At 28.4% G+C, this 19,455-nt stretch overlaps 1 protein-coding gene across 1 annotated transcript; it reads right to left on the bottom strand.

Annotated features, from left to right (window-relative positions):
• Nucleotides 1–7,357: 7,357 nt before the first annotated feature.
• LOC145834967 (integrin beta-1-binding protein 1-like) lies at nt 7,358–17,999 on the bottom strand. The gene is made up of 8 exons (XM_082942498.1): nt 17,893–17,999; nt 17,733–17,827; nt 15,200–15,308; nt 12,808–12,941; nt 11,415–11,507; nt 10,700–10,873; nt 8,941–9,051; nt 7,358–7,619 (listed from the first exon to the last, which is right to left on the bottom strand). Exons 2-7 carry the CDS (start codon nt 17,784–17,786, stop codon nt 8,953–8,955), a joined length of 663 nt encoding a protein of 220 aa, XP_082798624.1. The 5' UTR covers nt 17,787–17,827; nt 17,893–17,999; the 3' UTR covers nt 7,358–7,619; nt 8,941–8,952.
• Between the last annotated feature and the right edge of the window lie 1,456 nt (nt 18,000–19,455).

Below are 19,455 nucleotides of genomic sequence, written 5' to 3'. Positions count from 1 at the left end.
CTTGATTTATCAGACCAAACCAGCTACGTATATCTGTGGCAGACTTTGGGGTTGGGAAATTGCGAATGGAATCCAGATATTTGGGCAGAGGTTCTATACGTTCATCAGAAATTCTAAATCCAGCAAAATCAACGGACTTTTGACAAAACTGGAACTTCTTTGGATTTAGAATGATGCCTGCATTGCCAACTTTTGACAGAAAATCTATTGTTCGCCACCAGTGACACTCTAATTCTGAATCAAAAAATATGGTGTCATCAACACACCTCTCCTTTCTTTCAAAATCAGATAAAATAGCTGCAAATCGTCGATTGTAACCATCACCAGATGATACAAAGCCTTGAGGTGCTCTAGTATATCGGAACCTGCCAAACGGAGTGATAAATGTAGTGAGGTGTTTATCACTTTCTCTCAGCGGAACTCCATGACTCCCGTTCCATGCATCTGTTACAGTCTTGAACGTTCCCTTCGGAATTCTGCGCGCTAGTTTAAACGGAGTATCTGTAGCGCACGTCTCCCGCTTGCAATACTTGTTAAGTGGTGAGAGATCTACTGTCCTTCTAGGTGACCCATCCTGTTTCCTGGTGACCACCATGCGGTGACACCAGCTTACAGGCTCACCAAATGGGACACGTTCTAAGACACCCAACCTCACATCTCGAATGAGATCTGCTTCAACCTGTTTCTGCCAATGAATTGGCACGTGAGTTGGTGTATGACAAGCACGTGGTTTAGCATCATTCTCCAAATGTATCTCAAGTGGAGGCCCACTCATTTGCTGGAGTAATTTATGTGGACATACATTAAACGTTGAAGCTGTGTACCTTTGTAAGAGCCAATCACGCATTTTGCTCACGTTTGTATTTGTTGCCTCAAACGGAAGTTTGTTTGGTCGGTCTGGCACTCTACTCCTTGGCGGGCAATCACAGGTCACATCTTTATGCGAGTCCAGTCTATTCGGATTATTTTCATTTGAACTTACAGCAACTTCAGAATGCTGATGAGGCAGTTGAGATCCAATGGTGGGAAAATCCTTATTAATAATCAGGAGGTCAACCATGGTTTCATAGGAGAGAAAGAATCCGGTCACTGAATCGCTTACATAAACAGTTCCATCACATCTGATAACCTCCTTCTTTGGAGACATTCCGCTGAAAGTCGCTTTAAAAGCCCCTAGAATGTTAATAGGAATTTTATTGGCAGCCCGAATTGTGATGGATACAGGCATTAAATCCTTTTTACAAAAACCAGCCTCCTGAAAGTTTTTCCACCCCCAAAGGTTCGACTGTGCTCCAGTATCAGCTAAAGCACTTACCCATGCAAACTTGTTTGTGCCATGTCTAGCAATCTTGACTGATGCACGAGGATGATCAGTCGTTGCCTTGGCTTTACGCAAGGACTTCTTGCTGAATATGGTGTTATTCAACATGATTCTTTTACTTGCGTGTAGTGACATTATTTGGGTATCTTGTTGCATAAAATCAGGATGATCAGCTTGGATTTGAACAGCATTAACCCTTTTTGAACGACTACGCCAACAAGATAGACAATATCTGAAAGGTTTTTTATTTTGGTTACCTTTTTCGTTGAAAGGATAGAAAAGTCTTTTACAGTTCTGGCACGGAACATGTTGGGACTTATCTCCTATATTGACACGTCCCTTCTTCTGACGTTGAAAGGAAGAGACTGCAGATATGGTCCGCGAATTCTCAGTTGCATGGCGTCCCATTTCTTTACTTTCAATAAAGGAAATTATATCAAATGATGACCTGGATAAGATATCTTCAGTACTGAGAACTTCTCTTCTTATGTCATCATCCCCAACGCCAGCGAGCATCACGTCTTTTATTGCTTCTTCTGTGTAGCTCGTCACATTGCTTTTCCCACAGTCACACTCACTGACTGTAGTGAAATTGCAGGTTTCTGCTTTGCTTCGTACACGTGTGGCAAACGTTCTAAACGGTTCATCATGGTCCTGATGTAGGTTCATAAGTTCTGCTCTCTTTACACCAATAGCAACTTTTATGACTGCAATCGACTTCATCAGTTTAGCAACGTAACTTTCTGATTTGGCCATCAGTCGAGGATCACTTGCTAACATAAGATCGCCAAGCTTGTCCTGCGCACACTGAAAAAGCTGTATGCTTGCGTTTTGGTTGCTTATATTCGAACCAATCTTGAATGCCTCCCACCTCCGAATGAAAGCAAGCCATGTCTCTTGGCTGATCCCCCGGTCAACCCTTGGTTTAATCAATTGAGGTGCATTTGGCATTACTCCATTATTGGATAACTCAGAATTTTGCTGATGCTCCACTTTGTGGAGGTTGAGAAGGCTACTCACAACATCACCGGATAGATCTGGCGTCTGGAACTCGCATCCACGAATTGGGCACTTTACTATGACCATTTTACTTTTCTCAGATTCTATTTGAATAAGATTTTACATGAAGAATAACTCCTCGTCAAATTAGTTTAATAATTTATTAACAATGTAAAATCTGAAAAGAAAACAAGTATAAACATAAACACTAAAATGAGCTATAGTCTAATTATCCTACATAAATTGATTTTTTTAAATATTTTGACGCTCTAAACTTTTTATTTAAACTTTAAGCAACTGTTTTAGAAATAAAACATTATTTTATAAAAAATAATACTTTATGTACAAAATACTTAAAGAAAACAGAATTTGTTAAATTTTTTTTTATTTTTTAGGTTTTGATGCTTTTTTTATAGATAGGATCGAAATGCTATAGTTGTTAGTAATATTTTTTACAAATTGTCCAGTAAAAGATAAATTCTGTATTTTTGGAGAACTTTTAACTCAAAAAAATTATAAAAATATAATGTTAGATGAAAGTGTACTTAAAAATTCCGAAACTTATTTTATAACGTGAAATTTTGTTCTAGAACTATATTAAAGATTAATGAGAAATTGTAAAACATTGAATAATTTTCACGAGTTTACAATGGTAAAAATATCTTTTTTTAATCCAGCTGTTTAGATTTTTTTATTTATAATGGTTGATGATAAATAAATAGTAAATTTTACTTTTTAAAAGTTCATATGTGTGTCCAGTTTTAATTTTTTTATTTGATTAGTATAACTATTTCAAAATACAAGTAGTATATTTTTTTATTTTCTAAATAGTTAAATACTACTCTCGTAAAAAACTAAAACATAAAAGTTTAGAATAAAAAAAGGCATGAAAAATAAAAAGTCTAACTCCTGTATAAGTATAAGGTGGTTTTTTTTATTAACATTAGTTTGACAGCTATCAACACAAAAAAATGTGTTTTGTACACTATGTTGAAATTATCTAGCAAAAACAAATTTTTAGTCAAGGTAAACTGTATACTAACAAACATAATTAGTTTTTTACCTCAACAATTTTTGGACAATTTTTTCAACAAACACGACTTATTTACTTTTGTTTTACATAACAGTTGTTAAACAGGGCTAAAATAGGATTAAAAGTAAAACAAAAGTCTGTAAAAAATCACATTGGATTTTAAGATTTGTATTGAGTGTCTTGAACTAGTTACTAAAAACAAATTGGTTTTTTCTGGTCTATTCCTATCTGACTGGTATAACCTTTATCAAATTACTTTTTGAATATTTGGATAAACTTAATTATTTTAAACCGATAGTATGCTTTCTTCTTATATAAGTGTTTTGCCTTGTTTAAGTTGTATGTCACAAATGCTTCATTTAATACACCCTTACAATGTGTTTCGTATTTAAAACTATAGTAGCTTTTATTTTTTTAAATGTGTTGTAAAATAAATCATGATTATTTAAAAAGGAAAACATTCAAGTTTAAAAACTTGCAATTAAAAGTAGAAAAAAATTAAATTAAACTTACAGAAACTAGTTAAAAAATCTAATAAAGTGTTGTTAAAAAATTGTTTTGCTGCTCGTTAACTTCTTTATGCGACTAAATTTGACTTTAAACATATCCTGAGTTAAACGTTTTAATTTTTTTTTTACAAACTTTTACTTAAAACTAATATTTAAAAAAGAAACTTTTTAATAGAAACGAGATTTTTTTTGGTATAGCAGAAAAGTTACTTACTAAATGATCAATTGAGAAGCAGACAGATACTAACACAAATTTACCTTGTACCTCTAAAATATCCAAATGGATTTTGCTAAAGTAAAACATTTATACTTAACATTTTAAGTAGTACGAAAATTATTCGTTTAACTTAATAAATACTCAAACTAAAAAGCTATGCTTCAAACCTTTTTTTTTCTTTTTTTTTATCTCAAGTTATTCAACATAGTTTCATTACAAAATCCTGCTTGTCTTACACTTAAATGTACGTAGAGTTAAACTTTCAAACCGTTTTACGAAGCTTATTTTGAGAGCCAATAATTTAATTGTTATATATCTAAGTCTAACTCGCATTCATTTTAGACTTTATCTTTTATAATCTTTTAAAACATCTTGGTTAGTAGTTCTAGTTATTTCTTAATTAGTATAAGCTTTTAACTTTTGTAATAAATTTAAATTATTTAAAAAGTAACTACTAATTAAAAAACGAATTGAGATGGAAACGTAAAAGTTATAAACAATACTACACCTCTATTATTCTGCAAATTGTAAACAAAGTCAACAAAAACATTGGCTAAAGTCTACAGAACCGAAACCTGGACTTTCATATGCCGTGAGATAAGCTCAAGTTTAACAAAGAGTTGGTCATGCCAGTTCGATGATCAGATCACAAGCTTTCGGTAGAATGAGACTGGTTTCGTCCTTATTGGAACTCATCCAGTCAGTCACAACAGTTATGACTGGCTGAGCAAGTTTTTCGGTTGTGACTGACTGATGAGTCCTAATTAGGACAAAACCGGTCTCAGTCTACCGAAAGCTTGTGGTCTGATAATCGAATTGGTATGATCAAACCTTGTAAACTTGAGCTTGTAACCATAGTTTTCTGAAATCATAAATTAACAAGGAAAATTATGTTAAAAAGTTTTTTTCTAAGATTTAGTAGAAAAATTTAAATAGACGATAATAATTGTCTTCTCATGTTAGAAAATAATGTACATCAATGAAAATGCAGTAGGTATAAGTACACAATTTAAGTGTAGTTTCTTCACTTTTTACCTATGTGCTAAAATATGTTTTTTGTATTCTTAATTTCATATAGATATTTTCTACAAGTTTTACTTATAAAAGCTTTCCACTACACTACAAACAAAATATGCTTCTCCCACCTAGGAAAAAAGTAACATCATCCATAAAATTAGTTGTCACTATGGTAGTGATTACGTGGTAGGAAAATATCAAAAGTTTCAGGTAAGAATAGATCAGCATGTTTCTTAAATATTAAAAAGTTGGTTTGATGGTCTTTCGGGAAACCTGCAAAAATATTTCATTTTGATTGGACGAAACTTGTTAGACAATAATGAGTGTGCGAAAAATTATTAAGAAGTGAACTTTTTAGTTTTAATGATAGCGTAAAACTCTTTTCAGCTACATATTCTAGAAGCCTTATGCATTCACAGTTTAAGGCCCAGTTTATGTAAGCAGAAAAAGTTTGTATATCAAACTAAACTTTTTAAATCCTTATATTCACTTATAAACAACAAATACAAGTGCAAATTGTGTATGAAACAAATTAAGTAGTTTGGAAAGAAAGATTTCATTAAAAAGACAATAACCTCATACTTTATTTTACGACATCTATTCCAATTATACAAACAATCAATTTTTGTAATTGCATTTGTCCGACCAAAAGAATGTTTTTTTTTTCCCACAAAGTATTTTGCGGATTAAAGAAATTCTTGTGTAAAGCAAAAAACTTAGCTTTTAATAACTAATACTTGAAAAGTATTCAACCTTGAATTTTACTCCACACTCAATTGTATCAAAAAACTATGCTCTTAAATTTTACCATTAAAATCATTTTTCAAAATATTGCTGCCCGTTAACTTTTTTTAACAAGTGCGACAGACTCTTTTTGTTAAATCAATGACTAGAAAAGTTCCCATTTTAAATCTAAAGTGTAAAATTCACTCGCAAACGTAGTAGAAGCTTTATAAACAAAACATCCTGTAAATTTTCTTGAATAACTTTATAAAATCATAGTTTAGAAAGGAACACAAAATATATAGCACAATCAACTTAAACTAATTAAAATTTCAATACACTAGAGTTCTAGATTAAACTTAACAAAAAAATTATGGTTGTAAAACAGAAAAATTTAAAATGTAGATTAATGAAATTAAAAGTTGGTAGAACTGTTTGTAATATAAAATTCACGACAATAAATCATTACAAAAAAACAACTAAACTTGTATGCTTTAGCCAACCTCTAAAAAAGTCCAACAAAGATTTATTTTAGATAAAATGTAAATCTTTTCAGTGTTAGTTGGGTATGAACAATTGCATTTAAAACATTTCTAGTTTTGAAATATCAATAAGCTTGAATTAAACTATTGACCTTAATGATACAATCTATTTTTTGTTCAACTTCACTTGTAACTAGAGTTTCTCGTTTTAATTTTAATCGCTCAAGATCAAGGTTTTTAAAAGTGGGTGATTTTAACAATTCAGAATTTTTTTTTTGTCATCAAAGCATGAGCTGATTGATTTATATTTTATGGTACGATATTAAATTTTAGTGAAGTGGAATTTATTACAACATAACGTTTTTATCAATACTAAAATGTTAGGTACAACACTCCTATAAATTTTTCAAACAAAAAATACACGTTGAATTCAAAATGCTTTAAGAAAGCATTTTATAACCGCAATCTCCGTATAACAAATTAAAAGCTATTATAGCTTGTTGCTCTAATAAATTTTTACTATTTAAGTTTCCTTTTTATTTCGTTATTGGGATTGTTATTTATTCTTGCAAAATATTTAATCTAGCGTGTAATAAAGATAATTTCCTATGTATGTCACAAATATTTCAACAATATAAAATAACTAGACATGTTTATTTTTCTAAATTATACTAGACTTTATGTTGTTAGAAGTTTTTGGGAGATTTGTAAAGCATTATAAAGGCTTCAACTTTTCCATGTATTAATTAAACTTATGTATCTATATAAAGTCATAATACGACTTAATTGTCTCAATAGCAACTCATTTAAATTTACAACCATTTTACTTAAAAAGTACAAATTTGCTTAAAAGTTTTCAATTATTAGTCAGCTCTCATCAATAAAAAAGTAGTTTTTCATTTTAGGTCAAAAGTGCTCAAAAAATTGAAATGAATTTGTTTTATTAAGCAAGTTATTGACACTTTCGTAAATTACTGCTTATAACTAATTAATTATGAATATTGAACTGAAAACTGTTTGATTTATGATCTATCTTTACCCTAATAATAATTTCAATTAAAACCCCAAAGCACAAAAAATACAATACAAACAACAAGCTTAAAAAATTGGTATTTATGGCACATTGTTAAATAGTGCAAAAAATTGATGCAAAAAATAATCCATAAATACCACAAACAAAGTAAAACATTATTTTCCGATATAAAAGTTTGAAAAATTAATTGCATCACTACATTATTTGATCGTAAGCGAGTTACAGGATCGTTCTATTGCACTTGTCTTCAATTTTTCTCCTCTTAAAACACCGAATCTCCATTCTCTGTTGCGATAATTCTTAGTTATTAAGTTTTGCGTCTCGTAATACAAATTCTAATTTGGTATCAAATGTCTGCATGTTACATTTTTTTATTCAGTAAACTAAATAAAAATTTATATATTTTATTTAGAAAAATTAATGTAAAAATGATTGTTATGAGTTATAAATCTATATAAAATTATAAAAGTAAATTATTTTTGTCTATTTTAAGTATTTATATCGTTAATTTTATTATATATTGTTATTTCTCATATACATTTTTTTTAAATATTGTATCTCTTTTTTGTAGTCAATGCCTAACAGGTTTTCAAAAAAAAAAGTGGGAGAATAACAAACGTTATACAATTAGAAAACTTTCTAATTTATCTAATTTATATAAAACTATAACATATAAAACAAATTTTAAGGTACACAAAATATTTACTAAAAAAACATATAAATTATAACTTAATTTATCTATCTACTTATTCTAACTTTTTGAGGAGGAATGTTGTCGGTTAGTCACAAAACTATTTTTCTTATTTTATCAATAAAGATTTTGTGTGTTAAATTTTGATAGGTTTCTAAACTTTCGTAAGCTTTAAAAAAGTAAGAGAATATAGCTATATAGTGTTTTTTTTTAACTTTTGTGAAACTTTAACACAAAAAATTTTTTGTATGAAAAAAAACTTTTGTAAGTTTTAAACTAACTCAAAATATAAATTGCATTTTTAAAGTCTATACAAAAGTTTATATTTTAAGGTTTTATATAACATCCTATTTCTAATGTCAACTACAGTAAGAATGCTTAGACCCCATTGTCTTGACACACTTGGAACATTTTAAGTTTATTTTTATCAATTGATGACATCATAGCGATTAAACTTATCTTTAATTACTAAAATTTTTATTTAAAAGTAACTTACAAATAGTAAAGCAATTTTTATTTTTTTAAATCAGCTAATAACGCTATCTTCAATATGTAAAATAACATTTCTTTGCAAAAAATTATAAATCAACGGAAAACTTGTAAAAAACTATGGCAAACCTTAAAAGACAATTTAAGAGGTATTATTAACAAATTTAGAATTATTTCATTCAGTGCCAAAAAAAATTTAATTAGATATGTTCTAACATATTTTAAGACTACTTTAATATTTAAAAATAATTAATCTTTTTATAGAAAAAATATCAATGAAAAACTTGTAAAAACCTGTAACAAACCAGATAAGGGTTTGGGAGGTTTAGATGATTAGAAATTTATTTTTTTACAAGTTTTTCAATGATCTTATTTCAAAGCAAAGATGAATTAGTTTTTATAAACGATTTAATAATAAAAACAAACCACGTAAAAAGTTCAAGATGTGTTGATGGACGATTGGGAATTTTTACCGCTAGAAGACACCACAGAGTCGATTATCCTCGTGAACTTGTGACCTATTTTCTGGCAACCTTCCTGTGAAAAATTATCAATGTCATTATTTGATATAACAATAAAACAATTAACTTTGGAGAACGATAGATGTACTGTTTTCAAATTAAAAATTAAAATAAAAAAGATAATAGTTAGACAGAAAAGATTTAAGCTTTTACAATTTAAGATCTAGATTGCCAGTCTTTCAAGAAAAAGTTTTTGGGGTAGGTGTCAAATTTGCACGAGCGGAGAAAATTGCACGAAGATACTTTTGCAAAAATAGATTTTTTTTTTTATTCTATTGTTAATTTTAACTTTTTGTATTCATTTTGTTTTTTATTTATCTTACTACCACTGTTAACTTTTACCCTCGGTCGGTAGCTTTTTTTTCTTTTTAGTTAATTTATTTTTATTAAAACGTTTTTCTTATTTTTTCAATAATAATTTTTGATGGTATAAATTTTATTTTTACTATCACTGTTACCCCTTGCCCTCGGTCAATAACTTTTCTTTTTCTTTTTGGTTTTTTATTAATTTATCTTCAACTTTTTGTGTTTTTTTATATACATTTTTTACTCTAGTGCAATTTTGTCCCCTCGTGCAATTTTGTCTTCGTGCAAAATTGACCCTTCGTTCCCAAGTTTTTGTGTATCTAAAAATCTTGCTCTTTTACAGCTAACTATTTATACCATAATTTTTTAAAATAATACAAAGTTGTACTTTCATAAAAGAATTATTACTTGCAAAACAGCTGAAAAACCAGATTTTGTGCAACAAACTCATAAAACACCATTTTAATCAAAAAATCCAAACATTGAATAGGGTTGCCAAGTGTTTTTGGCAAATTTTCTTTAGGTATTGAAAACTTCTTCCAGGTTTTTAAAATTACACGTTTTAGTATTTAGTTTTAGTTTAAAATTTAGTTTAAGGTAAAAACTGTGTTAAATAGTATAAAGAAATTGAATAGATATCTTACAGCTTCTTGAAATGTTTTAAAAAAAATTGATGTTGACAAAATATTTTTAATTATATGATAGATTTATTCTGTCACATCGAAACTTTACTACTTAACTATAATTGTTAAAATTTCAGGTTTTTCCAGGTTTTTTTTATTTTTAATTCCTCAAATTCCAGGTTTCAAGGTTTTTTGGCGACTCTGTTACAATATAACATTAATTTTTTATACGTGACAACACTTTTAATTTACTTGACTTGAAATTTTACCTTTTAACATAGAGTTCAATATATATTTTATGTGTATAATGTTAGATACTATTATATAAAAAATCATTTAATTGTTTGGATATATTTTTAGGAAAATATTTAATGTTGTAGAGTTTATTAGTCTCATTTTTCATAGAGTTTTTCGTTTTTGAGTTTAAAATTTGACTGTATTTTTTTTTCTTTTCCTTTTTAGCTCCTTATAATTTGGGTTAAGTCGGGTATGCAACTCGATGACCAAGAGGTCTTTTTGTGTATCCAGGTCCTTAAAGTAAAAAAATTTGGGCAAATCTTATTCAATATATTAATAGGAAAAATACATGTTAACGTATAAAAGTAGTTCTGTTTAATAATTAAAATTATACTATACATAACAACAAACATACTATACATTATTGCCTACAATAAAAATATATAACAAAATTAGATTATTTTAATAAAATTACAAATTAATTAAATTTAAACTAACGTGGTCTTCAGAAGCAAAGACGTGAACGTCATAATGGCTGTAGTCAGGTAGGTTGTCATCATTGCCATGGCAACCGTGCACCACCTTCAGCGCTATTATGACATCATTAATGATTACGTCATCATAAGTGACAATTCTCTCGATCTTGTACAACGGAACTCTCAATAATGGGTCCTGGAAATATTTAACATAAAACTTAAATTTATTATATATTTGTTTTTTTAGTTTGTTATTTTTGGAGTTCTGAATATATTTCGGTATTTATTTTGTGTTTTAAAAAAATGAAATTCTTAGTAGAGCACTTTTTGCTTCTTCTTTTAATAAAAACCATCTTCGCCGATTAAAAAAGTAATCTGATAGTTGACTTGTGTGCAACTGATAAAAACTCATAGATGAGTGGGGATTAACTTGGCTGAAATTGACCACTAATCTATAAGAATTAATCATGGTTTTGATTTTCAGAAAATTTATTGTAAATAGACTATTGTATACGCACTCTAAACAAAAATGTTAAATGTTAAAAATTGTATTAAAAATTTTTGTTTTCAAACCTAGGATAAATTAATGTTTAAATTAAAACGAAACAAATGTTGCCGCAGTTGCAAAAACTATAAAACTTTGATTACAAGAAAAAACTTGAAGCAAACAAAAAAATGCATATTTTAAACATCACTTTAGAAGTCAAAATACTAAATATTAGTAAACAACATAGTACCTGCTTGCTGTTGCCAAACAGACGGACGCCATTTTTGTCGATCAAAAGTTTCAGTTCTTCGCCACCGGGTGACAGTGGTAAGCGCTCCTCGCACTGTTACGTCATAATGAGTGTAAATTATTAATTAAAATAGATGAATGTGTTTGAGATTTAATAACAGTAGAGTCAAAAAAAAGTTACAGTTAAATCAACTTACCTAATACATTTGTGTACCAAAAAACTAAACTTATCAATAATAATAAAATAATTACATTTTTTTTAGCAATTTATTAAAATTATTTTAATTTTATAAAAAAAACCATAGTTGGTTGCTTTAGGAAAAAATGCAATTTTTTCTACAATCAAAACAACTTTATTAAACTTCTGTAAAAAGTTATTATGATAGCAGAGGTTAAATTTTAATAAAAACTGAACTTTAAAAAAACAGTTTAAAAAATTCTAGTTTAAAAGTAAAGAAAAATTATTAGAATTGTAAAAAAGCGGTTAATAATTACAAGTATCTACTGAAAATCTAATTTATTGCAAAATAAAAACATTGGTAACAAAAGTTCTCAATTTTGTTTGCTTCGTTTTATGCAAGGTAAAAACTCAAGCCGGATATTTCTGCTTTGACGTACCCATAGTGTAACAGAGCAACTTGCATAAAATTGTAGTAAATTATCAACAACATAAAATATCTCACATTTACTAAAAGCTTACTGAAACAAAATTATTTTCAAGCTTTTAAACAAAACATTTTATGTATCTAAACTTGTTTACAGCACCAATACATAACAAGGTTGCCACCCTTTAAAGCAAAAAAAAAAAACTGAATTAAGCCGAGTTTTTCAAAAACCTTAAACTGGCCTGAGTTGGACTGATTGTGTGGCAGCCCTGGTAGAAATCTATTCATTTATTTGCGCAATTTATCACGCAACTCAACAATACATCCGACGCATTTACAAACTTCATTCAATATTTTGAGCACTTACTTGCGCAACATCGATGACTTTAACGAGATATAATCATTAAATTCAAAATAATAAATAAGCAGTTAAAATGAAAATTTTTTACTGACTTGCGCATTGATAAGGTATAAATAATAAACGAAATTAAACAAGGCTGTTTACTTGCGCGATGACGTTGATGAATACAACAACCACTTGTACATTTATTAATTCTATTTAGTGTCTTACTAACTCAAACAATATTAAAAAGTACCTGACAGAAACAAAACGACTTTGTAAAATATAAAAACAACACAATCAAATTACTCGCACTATACGGATAACAACAGAATTACCTGTCATTTAAGCAAAAAAGCCAACCTGGGTTCCTCAAACTACCTGTAAAGCTTTAAACTAGCCCGAGTAGCATTTAGCACTTTTGCGAAGTTTATTTTAATAAAACTTACTTGCGCGATGTCGATGACGTTGATGAGGTCCAGCGATCCCTCCTGATGGCCATCCCTGACCACGTGATCGATTCGACCAATCAGCTTGCAGGAAACTTCGAACTTCAAGTTCTTCGACTTGTTGCCCGATTCGCCTGTGAAATTTGCGTTGAACTTGGAATTCGTTGAACAAGCTTTTAAGGTTACTCTTTAATAACGTTATTTGTGAAACTTATTTAATGAAATCGATTTTATTTTTGAAAAAAAAAAATTTTGAATTTGTAGTTTGCAGATTGTTCTTTGAGAAAATATTTTGATAATTGAGTGTTACTTGAGCTAGATTAAGATAAATAGACTACTCTATTGAGATTATAGGGTTGAAGAGCTAAGGAGTTTTGCAGGACAAAAAAATATACAATGAAAAGGTTGAAAAGGGGGTTCGAGCAGTAAATAACTATTAAAAAAAAAGTTTGGCGAACAGAAATTCAAAAGAAGTGTTATACGCACAGTTGGATGAAACTTAGTTTCTTGTTTTCAACCTAGTTTTTTTTTCAAGTTATTTTCAGAAATTATGTAAATTTAAATCCATCAAATTAAATATTAAAAACTAGTCGCAATTCTCCAATATTTTAGTCAAAATTGGCTTGCAAAAAACAAGAGAAAAATGCCCGAAATACTTATTATTATTTAAACCATTTTTATCATTTTCTTAAATTTAATATAACTTATATTTAAAAGTAAGATAACCTGTTTAAAAAACAAAAACTTAAGAACTTGTTTTTTGTAGCTTTTCTATTGTATATGCTCTAGCCTGAGGAATAAATCAACTGATATTTACTAGTTGTTTTTTTATTCATATCACCCTTAATATTCCCTAAAGTTGCCCTAAAAACACCTATGCGTTTTTGTAAAATATATAACTTTTAGAAACTTTATAAATATGTTTAAATATTTTGAGTTTGCGAATAATTTATGTTAATTTTGATGGGAACTAAATCATTTAAAACAAGATAAAATAGATTATTATAAGCTTTTCTGGTGATTTGTAATTGTTACAAATTTTAATCATTCAATGCATAAAACATAAAACACAGCTTTTGAAACAAATTTAACAAAATAGGCATCATCTAAACTTGCATAACTTCTGAAATACTTTAAGAAAAAAGAAACTAAAAGAAGTTTAAAAAAGAAGAAACCTAGTTTTATTTCACAATGTATAAAACTAGATTTAATTTTCTAGTGACAAAAGTTGTCTATTACCGCTTGCCAGCCAACTGAGCAAGAAATATTCAATATATTATAATTCTTAGTTGATTTGAAGTACTTTATAAAAACTAGTATTAATTCCAAACAATTAACAAACTTGTAATACTCTGTTTTGTTTTGCTAATTAGTGATAACACTTGTTATTTCAGCTTTATTAATTACCTTGATAATCAAAGCTAAATGAATAACCCTTAAAGTTAAAAACTAATACATACTAGTTAAAACTATTAGTAGGTTTTTGTTAAATTGACTACCTATTTATATAAGTAATAACATACAGGGTGATTAATGTTTTTTAAATCAATCATAACTTGTAGAGTTTCAACTAAGCTATAGGTTGCTTTTAAAGATTTTTAATATTCAAACTAAGTTTTGAGATATACCAGCTTACAGTTGGAGAGTACTAAGTTCCTTATGAGAGGTGCAAACTAAAATGCTGAATATACAAAAATAACTTATAACATTTTTCTTCCAACGTTTTATGAGATAAATACCTAAAATTTTCATGAAATGTTCCTTGCAACAATTAGAGAAATATGTTGTAAGGAATTTACAAATTTTGAAGCCATATTTTTTTAACCAAAAAAAAGTTGTTTTTGATGATAATTTTTTTATTTTTTTGAAAATAATAATTTTCTATTAGAATTTGGAGATAGAAGTTAAGTGACATTTAATTATATACCTTTTCATTTTTATTTATATTATGAAATATTATGATATATGCACCTATTATAACTCCTAGTCATTTTAATTTTACAGTGCATCCTGATTAACCAGCCTGTTACAATCTAGATGTAGATTCAGTTAATTCAGCTAAACCAAATTTTTTAACTAAAAAACAAAACTGATATAAATAAAACTGTTTAAGGTGTAATTTGTTTTGTTAAATTGATTTTAACTTCATCGAACTTTTGTTCTGTTTAATTGTTTTTATTTTATAACAGTTTGGTTCGTTGAAAAAAAAATGAAACTAACAAAATTTTAGTGTGTGTTTAATTATATGCATTGTATAATTATGAGCATTATATAAAGGGTAGACTATTAAAATAAAAAAGTGTTTTGTTTATAATTCAGCCCATAATCTAATAAAAGCTTGCCCAACATGACCGTATCACAGAGGATGCACTGTGCCTAATCGTTATGTTACCTGAACTTTTAGAAGAGAAGCTGCTGTTGTACTTGCAAGTGGTGTTGTTATCGGTTGTTGAGTAGCAGTAGGTGCCCGTGCTAGATAATTCCTCGCTGGATCCAAACGACTGTAAATACAAATGAGTTTTATTTGTATGATATTTGGTTGGAATGAAAAATACACAACTGCATTAACATATAAGAGATCTTTGTATATACAAATAGAATATTGGTAAAAAAAAAAAAACTAGGTGACAAAACCTATAGCAAAAACATAAAAGCTTTCTTAGAGCAATGATTAAGTCAAAGGTTGGCAACAGTTGTTATGAGTAACAGACCAGATCTATTGAAAAAAAATATTGTGGCCACAGTATTTTTGAAAACATCAACTTAAAAAATATATATACTTGAGGTAAAATGTGTAATGAAATAAAGGTAAAAAGGTAGCAGAATTTACTTACTAGCAGTTAAAAGCACTTTTGTAAATTATAATTATAAATAAATTCTTCTGAATTAGATTTTTTTTAGCCAAAAGCACATAGTGAGTCAAAATTTTTGGCAAAAATGTAAATCCCCTTATCTTATTTCCTAAATTAATTTTCTCTATTTAAGTATTCAACATTTAATAATTAAACTAATACAACCTTTGTGCATGCTAAAATTAAAACTACATCTGTGCAGAAATTTTATTTGGTGCTTATACAAAAATTTTCAAAGTTTCTCAGTTTCTAAAGCAGTTTGACTTAAAAACAAAAATATTTTACATAGAACTGGAAGTTTGCATATTACATTAGATTTTGTGTGAGTAAAAATCAATTTTTATTAGATATTTTCAAAAGTTTAAACTTATTTCTTTTAAATAATCTCTAAAACAAACTTTAAACAATATAGAGAAGCAAATTATTTAAATAAAAATTGTGCAACTTAATTAACTTTCTTTTTCGTTAAAGTTGTCAACTCAAAAGCAGTGATCTACCTGATCAACTATCTAAGATCTGACCGGTTCCAGTTTTTTTTTTTAATTTAAGATCCAGCAGGTCCGGATCTTGGATCCGGTAGATCACTACTCAAAAGTTTATGACCAAAAATTACAAAATTTCAGAGACCTTGAACAGTAATAATTTTAAAAAACTCGCACTAGGTACAATAAGCGTTTACAACAACAAAAAGTTCCAAAGAATTTTTAGAAAAACTCAATCCTTAGAAAACAAAAAAAAATTCTCCTACTTTAGTAATTAAATAAATTTGTAGCATTCTTTACAAGGTTACAACTTGGGACAAAAAATGTTTTATAGTGATAAAGAAAAAATAGTTATATTATTTTGTATAATGAAGAAAACAGGAAAAATTCTAAATTAGAAAAAGTCACATGCAAAAAAAAAACTAAAACTTGTTTTGTATTCAATAAATAAGCAAAGGTTTATAGACACAAATTAAAACTTCTAATTATTACGTAAAACCTGCATAAATTTCTATTGTTTTACAATAATACAATTTGTGTATGATTGATGAAAAAATATGTTGTATTTTTTTTCCGCATTATTTAATAAATTTAGTAGTCTTATTAATTAAAATTTAAACATAAGTTACGCATGTGTGTATCATTGTTGCGAATTTTTTTTGATATTTTTTTTAAGATTTTGTAAATTTTTTAAAAAATGAGTTTTCTGGTTTATTTTAAGTATAAAATTAACTCTAAGGTGAATGACTGTTCTCAAAAGTATAACAACATTCAAAAGATACTGGGGAAATGTGTTTTTTAATAAAACCTTTTTTTATGGTTTCTTTTCTATATGATAGATTATTTGTATCTATTTTAAATTTCATTTGTTTACAAGTAAAAATCGTTAAATTTCAGGTTTTTCAAGGTTTTCTTTTTTTGTTCTTAAATTTTAGGTTTGTAAAAACACAGTTGTATATACAAATGCTTATTGAAGAAAATGAACTTGAAATGAAGAAAGACTATCTTTAAAAATTATAAAAATAGTGCAAAAAAAAATTTTTTGAGCTTAATTTCTTAAGCTATATTCTAATCAAAACCCTTTGAAAAAGTTAAATTAAGTAACAAACTTTATTTTTTTATTATTATATATAAAGTATCTATAAGTCATAGAAACTCATATCACTATTAAGAAGTTTTATCATCAAAAAATCTTTTATATATCAATATTTATTATTTAAGACTAGATCTAACTTAAAAAAAACGTTTTGCTATTCTGAGTTTTTAACAAAAAAATTTCTTTTATTCTTTTCAAATTTACTTGGGTTTTTATAAAACCCTTTAAATAGATTTAATTAGTAACAAGAAATGGCAAACATATTCATTAATAAAACCTTGTAGCCATAGCTTGTTAACTAAATAGTACTTAATACGAATTATGTTTAGGTGAAAATATTAATTTAAAAACTTACCCAACAAAATGCTTACATTGTTTATAACAATTAAATTAATTATCTTAACTTATATATGTTTGATAAAGACTTGTTTATAGATATAAAACAAAATTTTTTATTAACCAACTGCTTTAATAAATACACAAAAATAAACTGACTTTACTTTGCAAACTTTGGAAGGACGAGGTTCTTTTGTTTATTCTATGGTACATTTCTTATGGGTGGCAGAATGACTATGTTAACAGTATTTTAACTAAAGAAAAAAGTTGATCTTATAAACTTTTTTATAGTAAATTTAGTTTTATACAATGCATTTACCTCTTAACATTCAATTTCAAATCTTATTTTTAAAAACATGATAGTTATGCTAAAATTTTCTTAACATGACTTTGTGTGCAGCTACAAGTAAAATCAATTCAACTTCTAAAAGGAACACGATTTTAAACGAAATAAAGAAGTTTTGATGAATAAAGGAAATAAGATTACCTATAAAGTTGTTTTTTTTAATTTAACTATTCTTAATCATCTATTAATATAGTTTTAAGCGGAATGTTTACATATATAAAAGATTGATGCTATTTTTACAAGAAGATACAACAAGAGATAGTCAAAATAAATAAAAAACTTTAGTTACTATGCTTTAACTGGAGAATCTGATAATCCTTTATTCTTAAATTTTTTGTTTTAATACAACATTAAAACAATATAATGAACAAACTAGTTTATAACTTTTAGATGAAATTTTATAAATTAACACATATTACTAATTACACAATAGTCAATATATTTTTAGAAAATTAATTAAAATTTTAAATATACAGTTTGTTTTTTGAGTTAAAAATCATGTTGCCAGTTCTAAACCTCAAAAAATAAAAAGAAAGATATAATTCAATTTTATTTAATAAAAACTTTTATGAAAATGAATCATAAACCATAACCTCAATCCTTAAATACATGTCAAAGATATTAACAAAACAAAGCAAAACAACTTGAAAATTCAGAACAGCACAAAAATTTGGCTAAAAAAGTCAGGAAATGGTCTTCATTGTTCACAATTGCCAACAATAAGTCATTCATCCTTCATAACAATCTGAGGAGCTTCCACCTGATCGTGACCGTTCTCAATTGCCAGAAGCACATTCTCCTCCCCTTTTCCCACCTCATCAACGTACCACTTGTACACCAGCGCCACTTTCTTCTTGTCATTGATGTGAGGCCTCTTGAGCCAGTTGGCCAAGTATGAGTAGCTCAACGCCCCATTGCTATGCTCAACAATCTTCTTGATCTTCAAACCCTTTCTTTTCATCAGCAAGGTGATCTTGCCCCACACTTCAACTGTATCTTCTTCCATCAGCGCCACAACTTGAGGAGAAAAGGTGACACGATCCTCTTCATTGACCACAAAGTTGCTAATGGGTTTCTTTGGCCTGCCTCTGGCCTTGCTGCTCTTGACTTCACCTTGGGCAGTTACTCCTTGGGGTTGTGTGTAGCTTGGGGGAGAGAAGACCATTGAGGGGGTGCTGCTTGAGTTGACGCTAGTGGGGGTCTTGAAGAGGTAGGAGAAGTCCTGCTGGGAGTTGAAGCCACTCTGAGGGGAATTAAAACTATGGTTACTGTTTTGGCTTGTGTTGTTTGGCTGGGGAGAACTAAAGCCATTTTGGCTGTTTTCATTTGTGGATCTTTGTGGAGAACTGGCAAGGCCAGACTTGCCTCCAACGTCCTGGATCTGCTTGAAGCCAGCAACAACTTCATCGGCGGTCAGGCCGCTTTCATACAGCTGGGACATCAGCTTAACCTGGTTCACTGTGAACTTAAAGTCATGGTAAGTTTTGGTGGTCATTTTGTGTTGCTTAAAATAAGGTGCTGTTTAAAACAATAAGT

This window comes from Thalia democratica, chromosome 4, assembly GCF_965202585.1.
Source record: "Thalia democratica chromosome 4, ktThaDemo2.hap1.1, whole genome shotgun sequence".
Classification (NCBI taxonomy): domain Eukaryota; kingdom Metazoa; phylum Chordata; class Thaliacea; order Salpida; family Salpidae; genus Thalia; species Thalia democratica.
Note: the sequence above shows the minus strand (reverse complement) of the source record. Positions and strands in the feature narration are given on the sequence as shown.